This window comes from Stegodyphus dumicola, chromosome X2 (genome assembly GCF_044657685.1).
Source record: "Stegodyphus dumicola isolate Sdum_Otavi_A_Nest chromosome X2, ASM4465768v1".
NCBI classification, from domain to species: Eukaryota; Metazoa; Arthropoda; class Arachnida; order Araneae; family Eresidae; genus Stegodyphus; species Stegodyphus dumicola.
Genome location: NC_140781.1, coordinates 10,667,914 through 10,687,903, shown reverse-complemented (window position 1 = coordinate 10,687,903; position 19,990 = coordinate 10,667,914). Strand labels below are relative to the sequence as shown.

At 34.0% G+C, this 19,990-nt stretch overlaps 1 protein-coding gene across 2 annotated transcripts in view; it reads right to left on the bottom strand.

Annotated features, from left to right (window-relative positions):
• Cln3 (CLN3 lysosomal/endosomal transmembrane protein, battenin) overlaps window positions 1-19,990 on the bottom strand; it is a 175,678-nt gene that overhangs the window by 63,866 nt on the left and 91,822 nt on the right. For both annotated transcript variants that reach the window (XM_085809748.1, XM_085809747.1), the window contains exons 7-9: window positions 17,154-17,226; window positions 17,019-17,050; window positions 14,209-14,317 (exon numbers count right to left, since the gene is read on the bottom strand). In XM_085809748.1, coding sequence (XP_085665874.1) covers window positions 14,209-14,317; window positions 17,019-17,050; window positions 17,154-17,226 — 214 coding nt within the window. The remainder of the gene's footprint in view (window positions 1-14,208; window positions 14,318-17,018; window positions 17,051-17,153; window positions 17,227-19,990) is intronic.

Here is a 19,990-nt window from a genome sequence, read left to right as displayed (position 1 = left end):
ACTTAAAGCATTTAATTCTGGCCGGAAGTAGAAAATAAGAAGTGATAGTACAGTTTTAAAATAAAATAAACGTTAGTAAAACTTAGGATTCTTACAAAGTGACATTATATTCAATAAAGGTAACACATTTGTTTATTTTTTTATTTATTTTGTGTGCGTCTGTGTTTGGGACAAATAATCAGCCAATTACCGAGTAAAAGGAAGTATAAAAAAAAAGAAATTAAATAGAATGAAAAAGACATAGACATTATTGGGCAAAATGCATAAGATTGCTGAACAGTGCTAATTCGACATAGATTAGAATATCAGAGAACGAGTTTTATAGTTTTCCTTGTGTATAAGGTCAAAAACAAACCAATTTCCCTTAGAAAGTACTCCACAAATGGGATGGCTTCCCTTCCCTACGCATGAGACAGACGACTTTTCTATGCTTTTCCGTACTGATTTAAACAAACAGTAGCAAACATATATGAAATACGAATTAAAATGATAAAAATTTGATGTAATTGTAAGATCATATACATCGTCGACATGAAGCCGAAAGCACGAATCAACAACATCCCTTGCTGAGGGAAATAATTTTATTGACTTTTTTTTTTCCCAAAATTGGCTCTTTTTTTTTTTTTTTTTTTTTTTTTTTTTGCAAAAGTCGATGTTCTACACTATAGTTCTAACATGTTTATCAAAAACAAATACATATTACTTTTTGATCATAATGCAAAACAGAAAAATAACAGAAAAAATTCAATATTAATATTAAAGGGTATCACCGTTGTCCTCAGACGGGAATGCGAAAATATTGTTAATTCTTTTATGGTTAATTTACATCATATAATAGTTTAGATTTATGGCCTAAAATCTAAAAATGATAGTTATTCGTTTTTAAATTTTATACTGTAGAACATCGATTTTTGCAAAATTCTTAAAACTTTTTTTTTTTTCCCCAGTTTCAAAGAGTTTGTTCCTTTTTAAACAAAAAAGTAAACATCTAAAAATGTCACAAAACGTTGGCACATACTCTTTGCTCTCTTCCTCTGTTTAAGAACAAAGGCGTGTGGACGAAGAGAACTGAGGCAATTTACTAAATTGCGGGAATCACTATAGGAGGCCCAAATTAGCCCTTGGGGGTAAAATATGAGGGATCCGGCCAATTTGATCATGAGAAGAAGAGTAAAGGATCAGATCTAAAGTCTTCGAAAGTTACTATGTTTTACTTGCCAATTTTGCTGTGTGTTGTGTTAACAGAAATTATGCTTTAACTTGTGCTGAGTTGATATAAATCACTTAATACGGAACACCCTGAAAAAAGACAGCATAAATTAGAAAAAAGTGTAAAAAAATTGAGTTTCTTTTCTCCAAAAACGTGTACATTTTCTAATGAAGTGAATTCTACTGGAAGAATTTCTATTGTGGAAAAACGTAAGCAATCTTGTCCTTCATTTGAAAATTCTGACTATTATATAATTATAGCTATTATAATAATAGCTATAATTATAATAAATAAAATAAATTTTTTAATGCACTCAAAATTCATGCAGTATGTGCTATTGTGTATTTAAATGTATTTATCTAAACTGAAAATTTTGGTAAGTGGTAAAAATTTTCAATTTTTAATTATCTATGGTTATGAACTGTACTCGAAACATTGGTTCCATTTGCAATAATCTTAATTTTATTTAACTATACTATTCAGAGATATAGAGATAGTTAACGCTTCCAAGTGGTGCAGTTAGAATAATTTTAATGAATGATATTAATGAGGGAACACTGATTTTAATTCTTATTTGAAGTTTTTCTTCGAAGAGCAACACTAATGACAAAGGAATGGATAGATTAAAATTTGCTAAGAATGTCTCAACTTCATCGATTTTATAGAGCTGTAAAAGGAAAATGTCTTATACATATGCTGTGACATAGTTATTGCTCCTACATCCAAGAATTGAATATGTTTTCTAAGAAAGAAATCCTAAGAAATGTGAGAATCATTGATTTAGTGATGGTAGAAAAGTACAAAGGCCTCTTTCTAACTCTTTTACATTGAAGAGTCAACTGTAAATAAGTTAGCCTCTGCTGCTTCTGTCAATTAAAAAGACCGAGTCGATATGTAATTTAACTTATTGCTTATGAAATTATGAAAAAGTTTAAATGTGATCGAGCATATCTAAAGTGTTATTGAAGCTTTCATAAAATCCTAATCCATAAACTAATAAACTCAGAATTAAAATAAAAGTTTAAAAATGATTTTATACTTAAATGATAATTTCAATGACGTAAAAGTAAATTAATAAAAAATGATAGAAGGCAATCATTTTCTTTTTTGTAAGATATTATTATTGTTTCCAGCTCACCAGTCCATGTGAAAATCCACATATTCGAATACTATTTATCAAGAGGAAAACATGTGTTCCATTTTCTGTTTTAAAAACGATTTAAATACAAGGAAGCCTCTGATAGTGTCAATCTTCCTTAGATACCAATCACTTTTATAGATTTCTGAGAATGGCGACTATTTGCTTAGAAGATCAAAATCGTCCGTAATAAAAGACTGCCATTTTAAAAAAGATTCATAGTATTTAATGCATTCAAATTTCACAAAGATAAAATAGATGAATAATTTATATAAAATATTTAATTTTTATATTCAAATTAATACATTCCAATAAATAGTTTAAATTAAGACTGCTAAGAGAAAAACTGTAAATCCCTAAGGGTATTGACTAGTTACTAGTACATAAAAAGCGCAAAGTCACATTCTGTAGCTTAGCAGTCGTTAACTCTTATCTTGCAGATAAAGCACTGCCTGAAATACATTTTTATTTAAACTCAAATTATTGTTTAAAATTAAAAATATTATTACTTATATTGAGATAAAAATGGTGAAATCAATTCATCATACGATAAGTTTTAAACAGTGTTTTCAGTATTCTTATGTTGTTATGAATATATTTGCTCTTTTTTGTAATATTATTAAAAGGCTAAGTTTAATTTAAGTCTATTTGTACTTTATAGTGGCTTATGTTTTGGTGGTTAATAAATTTGCATTTTTGATACATTAAACCCATATGATCGAGTATCCCCATATGGTTTGGTCGACGAAAGTAATATTAGACTTTTGCTGGACAAGTTGGGTCATGCGGTATAAAGGCATACCATCATTTTTATCAAAACTTTTTCGATATAATTGAAGCCCTAGGGCACATTGTATGCTTAACCAAACCAGATGCTTATGTGCATAATCAACAGAGTGTGCAATGTAAGCGAAACGCTATGGTTCTGCTCAATTCAATCATTTCATTTACTTTCATTGTAACATTCATAACAGCATATCAGTATCTATCTCATTTAGAAGGAATTACAGTTAAACTTCAGGGACAAAATGTTCATATTGAGGAAGCGAGGAAATTACTGAGTTTATATTTCTGAGCGTGAAACGGTAGAAAAGAGGTTTGAGAGTGTATTTGATCATGATGGGCAAATGTGTAAAAAATTAGATGCAGAGCTTAAACTGCCACGCATCATTCGAAAGCAAGTTTATCGAAATATTGCTCAATGTGATTCTGTGTTTAATTATTACAAAACTATTTTAGCAAGCCCCTTACTTGATTATCTTATTTTCCATTTAAAATCTCAATTTTCAATTTTGGAAAAGACTGCATCATCCCTGTTTTGCATACAACCATCAATTTGCGCTGATCGTTTAAATGAAATTGCAGTAAATGAGTTAAAGGTGATATTATACAGATGATTTACTCTCTCTGGAACTTCTAAACGGAGAGACGAAACGTTGGCGACAGCATTTCATGTCTGTTCCCAAAGCAAAGCTCCCAGACACACCAGTTTTGGACTTAAAAGCTTCGAATAAAATCTTTTTCCAAATACTGATGTGCTTTTGCACATAACAGCTACACTGCTGGTAACATCTTGTGAATGTGAACGATCTGCAGGTGATTTGGAAAGGTTAGAAAATTATAATAGAGTTACTGTGACGGAAGAGCCAGAAATTTTGTCAGTAATGCATATTCATTATACCAAAGAAATATCAGTTAACAAAGTTATTGATATATTTGCCACTTTACAGCCATGGAAAATAGAATTCGGGAATATTTTAATTGCCGAAACAAAATGAAAGACCAGAAGAATCTTTGCCTTTTTTTTTTTTTAATTTTATTTACAATTTAATTTTATGTCCAAAATAAATGATGTATTTACAACTTTTATGTATTTAATTCAATATATTTATTATATAATTATATACAACAGAAATATGGATTTTATATATTTATTTATCTTTATAGTTGCATCATGAAACCAAAGTAAGATGAATTTCAAAATTCTTTTAATATTTTAATAATAATTTTTTATTAATTTAAAAACAAAAATATTTAGTCACACATTTAGTATGTTTATGAGGTAATAATTATACATACGAGAATTAAATGCAATATATCAATTATTATGTTACATAATTTTATTATTAATAAAATTTATAATATTACGATAACTGCCATTAACATAATATATTCGTCACGGAACAATTACCTATATACTTGAAGATGCTGTAATACGTAGAACAGTATAGCCATAGGAGTCGTAATGGGAAATGAATTAAAAGGATGTTCTTCAAAATTAGGAAAGTGAAATTATTCACATTGATATGCAAACTTAAAAAAAAAAAAAAAAAAGAATGACATAACACTTAGCATGTAAATTTACAAGTAGGGAAATAGTGAAGGACATCTATTGACACCTAGACTTGATTATATCACAATTCTTTGTAAAGAATGATTCTAACAAAAGAATATGTTAGCAAACTCCATGAAATAGAGTGAGCACCCAATCCTAGCTCTTGCAGGATCTGTCTTAGTAGGATTTTTAAGAGCTAGCTTAGTAAGAGCTAGCATAAGATGTCCACATAACATTGCTAAGTAAAAAAAGAAAAAAATAAGCTTATGAAAATAAATATTAGTTTTGTAAAATAAATACAGTGAAACGAAGTACAAGTAAAATTCGTGTTTGCATAAAAATACGGAGTGAAAAAATAATAAATTCAATTTAGTGAAAGGTGAGAACAAAAAGAAAACAGCGAAAACTTATTAAAAAAAAAAAAAAAAAAAAAAGAGAGAAACTAAAAATTGCAAAAGTATAGTCTTACAGCTAAAGGAACAGAAAATAAATTAAACTAATGCTTAGGGTAAAACAAAGTAAACTAACGCTTAGTGTAAAATAAAGTAAACTAATGCCTCAAGTATATATGTTCCACTACGATTCAATAAACAAATACGCTGACTGTTTGAAACACACTCTGCAAAGAAATTAAGAGAATTTTCATAATTGATCTACGATCTCCAGAACTACTGGACAGATTTTAATAAAATTTGGTGTGAACATAGGTTGATATAATACAAACAAAATAAACATTCAACAGTTATAATAGACACACATGTTCATTTGTAAAACTCATGTCTGAAGGTCTGAAACAGCGGTTCCAGAAGACACAAAAGAAATGGGTTAATAAGGGGTATGGTACCCTCTTACAAACATACAGACCTCGCAGCACGATGTCATACTGGAAATAAGGCAGTTTATCAGTGCCTGTGGAAACTGGTCCCACTCATTCAGCAACGTTCTTTTCAGTTCCTGTGTATGGTTTTTCTTAATTTGCATAACAAATTAATTTTAAGTTTTCCTCACATTCTCTCGCCAGGATGTAAATGTAAAGTTAAGAGAAGTGCTATTTAAACGTGTGATTATATCAGTTTATTCAGAGCGTGTTTCGCTAGCCTTGCGCACGTTTCGTTGTTATTTCGCGGTCGCGCTAGTAAGCCTCTTGGCCATATCTGTTTAGTATCACGCCAGTTAGATTTCTGTGAGTCCATCTCTTACGAGTAATTTTGAAGTGCTTTCTTGCACTCGTTTATTTTTTAGATTTTGATTTGTATTCTAGTCTACGTTTAGTTATCGCCGCAAGTGAACGGTTTTGTAACGCACGAAGTCCGTGCTTTCAATTTAATTTGAGTTAATAAAGTGTTATTTTGCACCCTTCTTCTGTGTTGGTATTTAATTCACGCCTGTGCGAGAATTCGCCAGGTTCATTGTAGGATCTAAGTTAGTGTATGTGGACAAGTAGAGATAGATCTTACACCTGGATGGTTCTCGTAGGGGGGGGTTGCGAGTTGCAATTGCCTTTCCCAGAGCATCCCCGACACGCTCTATAGGGTTGAGGTCTGGAGACCTGGCTCGCCAATCCATTCGGCGAATATCCTCACTCTCCAGAAATTCGTCGACCAGAAAAGTTCTATGTGGCCTCGCGTTATCGTCCTGTAAGATGAACTCGGGGCCAACTGCACCCCAGAAACGGCAAACATAGGGCTCCAATACCTCATCCCTATACACTCGCACCAGTCACAGAGCCTCTGTCAAAGACGTGGAGAGGTATGCGGCTATCCAACATGATGCTTTCCCAGACCATTACAATACCACCGCCATAATTGTTGATTTTGCGGACACTAGAGGGTAGGTAGCGGGTCCCTGGCTCTCTCCATATGAACCTACGGCGGGAATAGGTGTTTAAGCTAAAACAGGATTCGTCGGTAAACAAAACGGTCGCCCACTGCTCCTTACTCCAATCACTATGCTGCCTGCACCATGTTAATCAGACTCTCCTGTCCGTAGACGTCAGCGAGACGCAAACAGCCGGTCTTCTGGCAAACAACCCTCTCTTATTCAGTCTTTTAAAACAGTCACCCTTGTTACACGGGTTCCTGTGGCTGCATACAGGTCCCGAGAGAGCTGAGAAGCGGTAGTCCCTATGTTTACGCCTCACTAAAATGGACAAATATCAGTCTTCTCAGGCCGTCGTGACTCTTAGACGACCTTGCCCAGGCTTTCTCTCGATGGATCCAGTATCCTGGAATTGTTTCCATATGTTACGCACGACGCTGCGCTTTAAATCAAACTCTCTGCATATCTGGACTTGCGATTGGCCTGCCTCTAGCCTCCCCACACTTCGCCACTCAACTACATCATCTAAACGTTGGTGGTTATTCATTTTTACTGTTCCGATATGAATTTAACCGATTGCTGCAAGATAACACCAAGAAATTCGCTGAGGTGTGCTAGCGAACGCAATTCGCTTACCCTCCACGCGCTTATAAAGCCTGTTTCTCTGCTGGCTCTGCCTACATACACGTGTACGCTTACGTATTTGCAGTACAAGATTTGCATTTTTATCTAGAAGCAGTGGTTTTTTTTTCAGTTCAGTTCCTTTCATGCAATTCGATAAAATATGCAAATTCGCTTAATTTATTTCACCAGTGCATTTCTATTTGTTGTTAGCAAGATGCTGAATGGTCCTTAAAAATGTCTTCATTTGCATGCACGAAGGCGTAAAAGCTTGTGCACTTTGAAACAGGCTCGCACATGCGCTGTCCTCAAGGAAGGTTCGCTTCAGGAAATGTTTGCTGGTAGACAAGGTCAAATAGCACGTTTCAGAGTGTCTGGCTGTGGCTCTGCGGTAAAGTGCGCAGGGCTCGAATTCCAGCATTTTTAAATTCATGGAAAAGGTATTTTTATTAAAAATAAATAATGAAATTAATCAAAAATGAACAAATATTAAATAATGAGATGTTAAAATAAAAATAATTAAGTATTATATAATAAAAAATAATAAAGGAAAATTAATTAAAACTGATGTCATACCAAACACATGGTTAAAAAAGTCATAGCTAAAAAACAAAACTTGGAAAAAATATTGTCATTGTTCACAAAAAAATATAAAATTACATGACGTCACTTATGGCTGTTGATTTCAAGATGGATATGAGGTGGCCCGGCAGAGGACCTGCTCTTACTACTTATCACAACTGAAAATGTCGTACCATCAATTTACGTCGCAACTGTTGCACATGACGGCATCGAAGCACAAAATTCTGTATTCCATTGCTTTTCTGCCTCTCACATAGTCTCACTTTTCCAATAAGCTAGAGCAGGGGTTCTCAACCGGTGGTACGCAAGAGAAAAATAGGTGGTACGCAAAAGAAGCAAAGTATTTTTAACTATTAACTTCAAAAATTAAAACCCCAACATTCTGATTGATGTTTTTCTCTAATACTCGTAAATTTATGCGATCTGAGCTTTATTCAAGAGTGGTGATGGTAGTAGTACTTTGTAGTGGTGGTACAAAAGTTTTTCAATTTTTGTTTACATGGTACATGTTAATCAAAAGGCTGAGAATCGCTGATCTAGAGAGTTTTAAAATTCACTTAACATTGGAGAATAGATCATGCCATATAATGTACATTAATTCTCGCCGCTTGGCGAGGTGTGACGAAACGCATACAAGCCCTGACGCATGCTAAACGTAGACACAGCTCCAAATAAATCAATTCGAACAATTTCTTTTTTATTAACGTTAAAAGCGAGTAAACATCATTTTGAAGCATACTGTGAAACACAGTACAATAAAAAAAAAAAAAATCGAGAATTTGATGGAGGTTCTTAAACAGGCGATAGAAAGATGAGAATTTTTATCGTTTTATCATACAATTTGAGGTCAATTTCTAGCAGCACTCCTTACGCATCCTTTGCACTGCCTTCGTTAACATTTTTAGAATCATATTCTAATCTCGAAATATTTTACGACATTTATTTGTATTCTGATAAGGTCGCATAGAGGTTCTTTCTCTAATTTTACCAGGATGACTGATTTCCGTATGCAATGGTACCTCTTTGATACCAGAGAAGAAATCCTATTGAAAAAAAGGTACCTTTTGTTAATGATTCTGGTTTCATCCTGGAAGGTCACTCCAAGGGACAAAGGAATAAAAGAAGTCTTTTCATTAGGGTCAGAATGCGGACACCTTTGTTATGTGCCAGTGAAGGAATTCTCTCCCCCCTACCCGGGGTTCAGCGCAGGTAACGGCACCATGAGTGAGTAAAGATTTAGCAGCGAGAAAGTAAGGTGGTTTTCTGAGAAGAAAGAGTCAGGACTTTCCTGCTGGAGCTATGGACATTTTGGCTTGCTAGAATTATCACTCCTCATGTATACTGTTAATAGCGTACTTTCCTGTTTAACAAATTTCTGAATTTACGGGACTGAATGTATCCAAGTCCCACATCGTCATGAACCGAAACTATTAAAGTTTTTATTTTATTAAAATTCTTGTTATTGTTAGAACTTGGATTAGAAGTTCATTTCAACCCTGCATCACAACCGGGGTTTTGTGTAGCGGTTTCGGCCATTACACAGTATTATGAATAATTAGGGTTTCTTTAAACGGGCAGTTAACATGAACAGTTATTTTCATTCGAAATGGTATGTTTTGGCATCGTGCGGTGTAAACGAGAATATAAACACAAATGGCTCAGCATTTCATGTGTTAAAAAATTTTAGAAAAAAGTTACAATGATTCTGCGAATATCATTATCTGGATTCAAATACCAAAACCTACATTTGCAACATTTAAAAACTACAAAATTTCGAACCTTTGAGGCTGTTTTCTCGCATAAGTCTACGAAAGTGAATACTTGAGCAGAAGTTGGAATTCATGTAAGTATCTACACGCGTTGTTGAGGTTACTTTTCTTATTTGTTTGACAGTAACATCAGATTAAGTCTCCGAGAAGCAAAGGCTGCGTCTTTTGGTGGCTTAGGCTTTTATCACTTCAAAGATGATACTATGAAGCTACACATCTATGGGCCCATTTTGAAGGAGAAAACCCTAATGGACGGAGCCAAGATTCCACTTCCACCAGTCTCTTGGAAGGACTTTCGGCTCGACAGCATTATAAGTGCGCCCATGCCGCAAGGATTACATACATTTACAAAACCTATGCCTCTCTGAGATTCGAATCCTGACCACCGGCTATGGTAGTGCCTCCCCCACCACCATGCGAACTGGACAACTTCTATATTTGTGCAAATTATGAATTAAGTTGACAGAGAATATACATACCATTAAAACGTAAATTGTGAGAATAGCATAAAAACGCCAAGCGAAAGAAAAAAAAAAAAAAAATAACAGCCTAAAATACGAAACGAAATACATAACTTTTCTTGTTAATCATGATTTTGTTAACTTAATACATTTACATTTTTATAAAACTGTTGGCAGTCTCTAAATATGTTTTTCTCAAATACGTCCCCCCTTTTTTCATTATCTATTAAGTGTAAATATTTGAAACTTTCGAAATATGTATGTCCTATACTGTTGAACAATTTACCGCTTGATTTTCTGACCCAAAAGCTGAAAAGATGAAGCATTATTTGGCTGACGGACTGGTTTTTATTAGCCTGCTGGATTATAATTTAATAGCAAAAAATAATATATAAAGTTATTGAAGTCTACGTTTATTCAGTATACAGCTGTTGATATTGAGATTCGTCACCACTATCAGGACCCCCATCCATTAGTTGGACTTCATCTGTGTGCCCCTTAAAGTACACAATATCCTAAGGTGCAGTTTCCCTAAATACACTCTTAAGCGCCGTTCCCACTGGGGTTTCTCTGAGCTAACGGAGTCGGTTCCATGTGTCGACTAGCTCCGCTGTACCTGCAATTCAGATTTTTCAACTTGCTGCCCTATGGGAAAAAACTGGTTTTGGAGATGGGTCGACTACGTTAGTTGTGTTCATTAACTCAGATAAATTCGAGTGAGAATGGCCCTTTATACGTCAATTTTTACTGTACACAGTCTTGTCCTAAAAGTTTTTTTTCGTGGTTCCTTATCTTTCGGTTAAAGGTAACTTCGTAGCAAAACTACTCAGGGGGGGGGGGAGGGAAAGCTCCTTTGTTAGGAACTAGAAGCGATATCAATTGAAACCTTCATACCTCTAATGTTTATTAATTAACGGGGGCAGGCGTAATTGCTGTAAATCTCAAATGGAATTCGAGACATTTCAGGTTTTTAAAGAGACAATTGAAAGAAGGTCTTGGTACAGTCAAAAGTCGTTAATTCGGACACCCATAATCCGGCATGATCTATAATCCGGACCTCAAAGATAAAATCTTTCTGCGCATGCGTCAACGCGCCGCGTTGACGCATGTGCATAGGCGTTTTACGCGTGCGCGCAAGACATTTACGACTGCGCATATGCTTCTGCGACGTTTTCGCGTGCGCGTTTAATGTATAACGGACGGTATAAGCTAAAATTATCTAATTATCTATTTCACTTAATGTTGATGATTGCGTTGTTCCTTAATTTTCGAATTGGATCCGGCTTATTATTTTTTGCAGACTGTATGAGCAATTTTATAAAAGTAAGCTTGAACTTTCGATTATGTCAAATAGAATTTCCGATGCTGGAGTTCCCAAAGGATCTAGAAAACGAAAGTATGCGTCGATGTCCATCAAACAAAAAACGAATTGCTACAAAAAATGGATAAAGGCATATCCTTTGTTTATCTAACCGTTCCAAAATCTGTTTATCAATTTCACGCTGCTCTGCGCGGAGGGGGGGGGACGTTGCGGCGCACAATGAACTGGAAGTTGATCTGTCAGCACTATCGTTATCTTCAGAGCAGATGTTTTTATTTTATTCGGCTTATAATTCCTTACTAAATGTAGCATTTAATTTCGATGTACTCCATCTTTGATATGATTTAAATCAAATTCCTCGTCATTATAAATGTCACGAATACAAATCAAATAGTTTTCTGGTTGCAATTTTCTAATTTCGGCTATGCGTAAGGTATGCTTTACGCATGCGCACGTTGAAAGAAATGTTTAAAGTAAACAAATAAATATTAAGCTTCTTTTTTTGTAAATTTTGATACCCTTTAGATCATAATTGCTCATTATTTTATAAATTACGGTTTCATATTTTCAATTTTATAATTTCTGCATGCCATCTTACCAGATTTAAACTGATGATCTATAATCCGGAAAAATCGATAATCCGGAATCGCCGAAGTCCCTACGAGTCCGGATTAAAGACTTTTGACTGTATTCTAAGATTTAACACGCAAGCCGCGTATGCGTTACCGACTGTCTTTCACACTTGGTTTCGCTCGCTACCATTGGCGTTTCCGTTGGCGCTGGTGCCACCGTTGTATACAAAGTATCCAGATTTTAGCCACAAAAGTTTTACAGAAAAAATGCACCTTGTACGCCGGGAAATACGGTTATTGAATATTGCAAAATACATAAGGTTACTTGTTTTAGGTGGAAAGTTTTTTCATAGAGCTTTTAACTGGAAAACTCCTTCACACTTATATAGCATACAAAGAAAATCATGAAAATCTCAATATCAACAGCTCTTTCAATCACAGCAAACAAAACAGACTTCTTATTTATTCAACTACCATGGATTTTAAATGTAGTTATTGGATAAATGTACATACTGGTTATTCGAAAAAAAAAAAAAAAAAAAAATGGTTACAAGCTCTAGTTCCTAAAGCATCAATCTTAGCTAGTATGTTTTTCTAATTGCAAAGCTTCTCAAAATAAGAGAAAAGAGTTTAAACGCTGCAGAGAGGTGAGAAATCTTTTTAATACGAAACATAATTTTTTGTATGATCCCCATACAGCAAAAAGCCCAATTAGTAAAATGTTCATTGTGCTTTCGTAAGTTAAATATGAAAAATTCCATACTTTAACATACAGTATGTTATTGCATGGAATGTTTGTGTTTAACTTGAAGAGCTTGATTTTATAGATTTAGATCACTTTTCATTGCATATTACGGAGTAAATCTGAATATTATTCACTTAAAATTTAAAAGAAACTAAACAAAAGTTGCTCGTTTGGAGCATCAGTGGTTCAATATTAAGTGAAATAACTCTCGCTATTAATTCCATAAATATATGCATGAAACTATCAACTAAAAAAACTCTTGTTAATTTTGTACATAAATGAATGGAACAATTTAATTTATCAAAGCAAGCACATTAACATCGATTCCCGGCAAAGGCGGTTGCGTATTTTTCATCTTTTCTGCTTCCAATTAACCTAATGACTCTACAATATGCTAAAAATAGATTTTGTTAAATATACTCATAGGCCAAAAGATTACATTTAGTGTTATTTTAATTAAGAAAAACTGATTTGTTATTCACATAAACCCAGAACCAGTGCCATGGCTCGTATAGTCGCACCAGGCGGCTGAATTTTGGGAAGACAAAGGGGGGCGCTTAGTAACAGAATTTAGGACCCACAGAGATTGCATCAGGTGGTAAGATATCTAGTGCCGGCCCTCAATCAGCCTTTAAGTATATGTGGGAATTTATTTATTCAGGACTCAGATATGCCTTAAGCATGTGCAAGAAACAGACATAAGTATAATAAATAACTAATACAATTCAGGCTTGTCTCATTGGGCGATTGAAGCTAGATAAAATTTAGCGGAACAACTTGTCATTAGTCGCCAATCTCACGATACATAGCCAAATATGTACAGTGAACAATAGCTAAATTTTCTGATGATAGCCGTAAACTTTAAAGGATTTCGGATATCGCAAACCAAAGGTGAAATTTTCTAATTAACGGATTTTGTAAAGAAATGTGGAGAAGCGGTAATAAATAAGATGATATAAAAGAAGTTTTTCATTGTGATGAAAATGCTCCTCAATCCTCAATCTATTAATGGATGGTGAAATCTGCAGTATCGTTCTAGATCCAGAAAAAACCGCTACCGATAATGAAGAAAGTGTCAGAAAGGTTACTGAAAACGATAAATTTTGATTCAAAAGTTAGTCGGAATTCTCGACACAGCAATTACAGGACTTCAACAATGTAACTAAACAAGAAATTATGTCTGTCTACAGAATTAAAGATAATAAACAATTTACACTGAAAAAATTGTTTAATAAATTAAACAAATAAATATCAAACTTTAACTTTTATTTTATAATTTCTACATACCATCTTACTAGATTTAAACTGATGATCTAATATCCGGAAAAATCCCAAATCCAGAATCGCATAAATCCCGACGAGTCCAGATCTCGGACTTTGTACTGTAATACTTTTTTAATCATTTCTACATGGTATCTTACCGGATTTAAAAATTAAAATACTTCCGAAAACAGGAAATCTTGGATTTTGAACTGTGTACACACATACACACACAAAAAAAATTTTATATCCCTCCCACGTTCAATCTCAAAACAACATAAATAAAAGAACTGTCTTTCAAATGCTTATACTTTTCCTAGATGGTTTTATAATCAAAATTTTAAACAAAATTCAGAAATTATACCAAATTACTCACACTAGCGCTGTTAACACAGGTATAGTAAGCATAACTAAGAGGATGTATTTTGTATCCAGGACAAAATGCAAACTGGCATATGACAGAGCACCAAAAACACCAGCGCCACCTGCAAACAAGTATTATTTTGTTAAATAAAGCACAAATAATTCTTGTATTAAACTATCATAAAGTTTAACAGTTAGAAGGGAAAGGTTTGGTGTGACATTTGGAGGTAGTCTGAGAGGGTTCAGCTTTGTAGATATGGCATAATGAAAGAAGAAACAGAAACATACAATCAAGAAGATACTAAACAAATAAAATAATTATTCTCATGAGTAGTCCATACACTACTGCAGTGTTCTGTGTCATAAAAAGAATACTATAACTTCAACAGATAAATCATAGTGCTTCGCTATTGCTTACAGAAAGTTAAATAGCATAATTAAATATCTACTAGTTTACCCCCTACTCAAAATACAAGAAATAATTAGGAAAAATTAGGTCGACAAAGTATGTGACCAGATTTTACGTTACAAGGTATTTTATATAAGCTTGAAGCCTGAGGGCATAGCAAAAACAGGATTTTGACAAAAATCAAAGGTGTTTCTAAGATTGCCAATGACGTTATGCGGAGCTCCCATGGGCCATGAACATAATTTTGAGGCCCAATTGTAATTAAAATTTGCCCAGTTATTAAAATTTACCCGACTTCAGCAAGGAATCAGGGTCGTTTTCGGGTTTGTATTTAAATAAAAGGACGTTCATAAAAGACTTCCAGAAACCTGCACAGATCTTGTTGAATTTTAACGGAAAAACAACAACAACAAAAAAAAATTGTTTGGTCAGCGGAGGTGAACATTGTTTTCCAGAAGCTTTTAATTCAAGCTGCTTGAAATTTCCCGACATGGGGAAAAAATTGGAAACAGTAGTAGATGCTTCCTGAATTTGCGATAATAGCCGTGCGTATGCAGGAGGTGGTAAGCTGGTTACATATTTTAGTAAAACTAAAGTCAAAGGAATTACACAAATTATTACACTAGACAGACACTAAGGATCCTGTTAACTGTTCATCAGTTAGGGATATATTTTGCAAAGAGCCAGCAACACAGTATAGGGACCATGCCACGATCATTCGCCTATATTTGGGGAAGAACTTATCACCAACCAAGACTTAGGTGAGACCTCGGATTGCAGGAGCATAGTTTAAAGATTAAACACACACTTGAAAGAGAAATAAAGTAATTAAGAATTTGAAAACAAATCCCGAGTTTAAAAATATTTAAACGTACTTAAAGGATCCCAATAATTTTAAGCACTTGATATCAATGGAAATTAAAACAGAGCAGTGAAATACGAAATATCGATCACCTTTTGTTTTACACGAGGGCCACAAATAAAAACACAGAATTTCGACCGGTTGTGTCAGAGAAGCTAAGATTAAGTATATTCAGCGAGTTACATAATGATTCATCATCAAGCCAGCTAGGTGTGTGAGAAAGTGCGCTATACGTGAAGGAAGCAGTTTGTTTTTCTCAGCTACAAAAAATGTGTCACACAATATGTCAAGTCTTGAGGAACTCGCCAGTTAATTAACGATATCAGTTACAGTCCGGGAGGATATTTAACTGGCATAAAAGCAAGTTATAACAGTAACATGTTTTGAGCTGATTTCTTAGGACTACATCCTTGAAGTGAAGTAAATAAAAATCAAATTTTGCTGCACTTTGTCAACAACTTCTCAAAATGGTTAGAAGTAGTAGTTCCCTTAGGATGGGCTTCCTTGAAAGCTGTTTCACACTCATTTAACTTTACCTAAAACATGGAGCTTAATTTACAGTAATATCCGATAACAGTCCACAATTAGAGAGCCAGATACCACACTGACAAAATATGCTACAAATTCCCCAAGAATTAAAGTCAGAAACATAATCTTTAAGAATCAAACCATGCATTTTAACGATAAGCGAGTAAACGACATAAAAATTGAACTTCTGGAGAATCCGTGCAATTTTGCAACTAACAGAAGGATGAAATGGAAGCATGACAAGGTTCTGTATTTCTGTCAGTAGAATGTCTTCTGTAATGGTAAGAGGAAAATGTTTTAAAGCCTTCATCAATGACCACAGGAGAAAATCCTTGGTCAGTCACAACTGATCTCAAATAACAGAGTTCATTAGCAAGTAAGGGTTCTGAGCTACAAACATTGAAAGCAAGAAATACATAATAGTAAAAAGAAGCCATTTTTTGCCTAGTCTGATAAGTCTGATAAGAGGAGGCAAACAATCTGTTAACACAAAAGTTATAAAAATATATAACAGGTGCGATTGTCAGATTTGCACAGTGTTAAATGAGTGTTAATGTCAGTGTTAAAAATCTGTTGGCATTTTTTTCACCTTGAAACATTTCTCATAGAAAGCAACTTAAAAGCACTCGGCACAACATATTTATTACATGATGGTCTTATAATTAACAAGCGAGTTTAAGAATTCTTTTATAAATAACTTAAGTACATTATTAAATATGGCAAAAATGACTCACATAGGGCATAGAGAGTACACAGTTCTAGTGGTACACTCACAGACATTAGAATACAAAAATATGCATGTCCTGCTAATTAGAGAAAATTTATAGCAGTGATATTAACAATCTATGATAATCAAGAATCTTTCATTATAAGCATTGTAAATTTTTGAAAGATGCAATAAAAGACTTGTTTTCTATCCATCACCCAAAGAACAAATTATTACAGAAATAAAATCAAAACATACAACTTAACATCTAAAACAGTATTGCTAAACATATATAAACAGAAAGCTTTTGCTGCTCACCTGTCCCAGAAGACCATGTAGATACAACATCCCTACAGAAATACAGAAATTGCAATGACTATAAAAATATCACAAAAGAGCAAATATAACAACAAAAAAATCACCATTTTCATTCAAAATCCAGTTTGTACTTACTTTTCAAAAAAGGAAGAATAAGACAGAAACGTCACTTCCCCTAAACCGCTAGATAAAGCAGCACATATAACACCTAAAGGGAGGAAGTAAAAGAAAAGACATTTAATCCCTTTCATTGTTACAAAACGAGTAAATGGAACTGCATTTAATATAACGCTTCATATTTCTATACAGCGCAGCTAGTTATTTGACCCAAAATAAAAATTTCAATTTCTAAGCAGTGATATAAAAGCTAAACAGAGTATGGATTACAGAAAAATATCCCTTAGATAAATAAAATACAACTTTTAGCATGAAAACCTGGTAACTAACTTAGGCATAATATTTAGATAAAAGGGAAAATTTTTTTTTAAATTTCCAACGGCAGATTGTGAACAGTTACAGCAAAATGCAAGAACAAAGAACACAGAATACAGCAACACAATATAAAAAATAATAATAATAAAAAAAACTGTAACAGATTAACCTTACATATCTCTTGCCACCCAGTCTTGCGCACAGCAAGACAGTAGAGAAGATGTGCGGTGTCCATCACCTCTCCAAGCTGTACAGAGTGCATATCCCAGAAGGAACAATTTTGAATCTATGGAGATGATATCGTAGGCAGTCAACTCCGGTGGCTAGGCGGAATTCAGCGCCTGCTCTACGCCTGGGGCCATTACACAAATTCAGATAGCATTCCTCCAAGACTTATGAGAAACACGATGATAGAGATCTTCCTAAGCACGTACTTTGAAAGATCTTTTAATAAGATCCCTAACAATATGGAAAGGCTTAGGACAAATATTCTGCATGATTAAAGCACCCTTTTTTGCCAGGAAGTCCTTTTTCTTGTTACCAGGAACCCCACAGTGAGCAGGAACCCACTGGAGAACTATAGTTTTCTCAAATGATGCCAGGTTTTTTTTAGATAATGTCCACAATCCAATACATCCTCTGATATGGGATTTTTATCTGAAACAATAGCCAACAGAGCACTTCGGGAATCACTGATGATAACGGCTCTTGTGACTTTTTCCATGTGGCATGGCAGCTGGTACAGAGCTGTGCAAATCGCAGCAATTTCACCATCAAATGCAGAACCTCGGCCCACAGGGATGTAGAAAGAGAAACCACTCCTTCCTTGAGTTCTTTGAACTCCAATTTTTACATTTAAAACCGTTAGAAGACTGTAAGGTATATTTTAATTTTATAACAGTTATTTTAAGTTTATAGTACTATTCTATCTCTTCTAGTTTCAGCTTACAATTCCTTACCAGAATAAGATTTTAGAATCACGTTAAATGCAAATGAGAAGTCAAAAGTATTTAAGTCAAAGTTCCACTGACTTCACCAGAGAGAGTTACGATTCCTGAATAGCGCGCATTTGCCTTTTAGCTACATCTCCCTAATTGTTACTACGCTCGGTCGTATTACGTGCCTTTTGATAGCTTCGCTGGCTAATTTTATATCATCGGCCAACTAGCTTAGAACTGTATTAGCTTCAGCTAAATCTCTTTTAGTTAATCATTAGTTAGTTGTTATTTCTGACATTTTGAGTTTTGGCCCAAGTGGGAGCTTTGTAAAAAAGAAAAAAAAAAAAAAAAACTATTGTCTCTACAGAGTAATTAACCTTTCTTGAGTTTATGTTTCTGTTTTTGGACTTAAGCAATTATTCGCTTAGTAGTTCACTAGGTTTCTCGACATTACATTTAATAATATCAAAGTGAGGAACCCTATAAGATAATGATAAAGTCTGAAATAGCAACCAGTACTATTTCAGAGAATCATTGATATTTCCTGATCGAGAAAAGGCTGATCATAAGAAAGAAACTGTCGAGGATATCAAGAAGGCACTACAGTTAGAAATTCTCTTTATAGCTAATTACTTAGCCAAAAATTTAATCTCAGGACTCTGCATAAGAGCAGCAGAAGACTGGGCATATTGTATCCTTGACATGCTTTTCATCTATCATATATTACCCAATGGAAATACTTTACCTGATTTGCTCTTACAACTCATTTCCCACACTACGATAATGGAGGCTACGCTGGTATGGCATTTGTGAATAAAGATATGTTCTCACTAGGACATTTCCAGATTCATGTTAAACATTCAAATTTAGACAAAAGCTAGGTTTATCACTAAAAATAACCCAATATCATTCTATTTAAAAATAGGTAAGTCAAAAGAGATTAAGATTAAGATTATTAAAACAGATTGTAAAATTTCAGGTCATAGTCAAAACAGAATTTATTAGCAGAAGTTCAAACAATCATACAAAATATTCAACAAATTAAGAAATACACACCATACAATTTTAAAAATATGATTCTGTACCAGTTATGTAATGTTAGAAACATCTTTTTATCAGTTACAATAAATACTCATTTTAAATTACCAGTTGGACATATTATAAATCAAATGCATTTTAACTTAACACCAATTAGCTACATTATTAAAAAGAAATATTATAACTATTAAGAAGTACATTTTTTGGTTTTAAAATTGCTTGCACTTATTACTTTTGAAACATAAATTGAAGAACTTATACTCTGCTGAATGGCAGACTGAGATTCCATTATACATGAAGGAGAGTGGAAGCTAAATTATAGATGATATGTTTCATGCAATGACAGTCGTTGGCAAGGGCTGCTTCTAGCTTCTTTCAACTCTTCAGTTTTGAAAGCACGATAGCATCAGTGGATTTTATTTTACCTGGATAGGTTTTTATACTTTAAGTAACTTCTTAAGAGTCTCCAAGGTACAGTTCTTACGAGTGTATATAAAAGATCTATAGAGAGAAAAATCTTGTATGCATGTAGCACATGGTGGACTGGATTGTTTCGAATGTGAA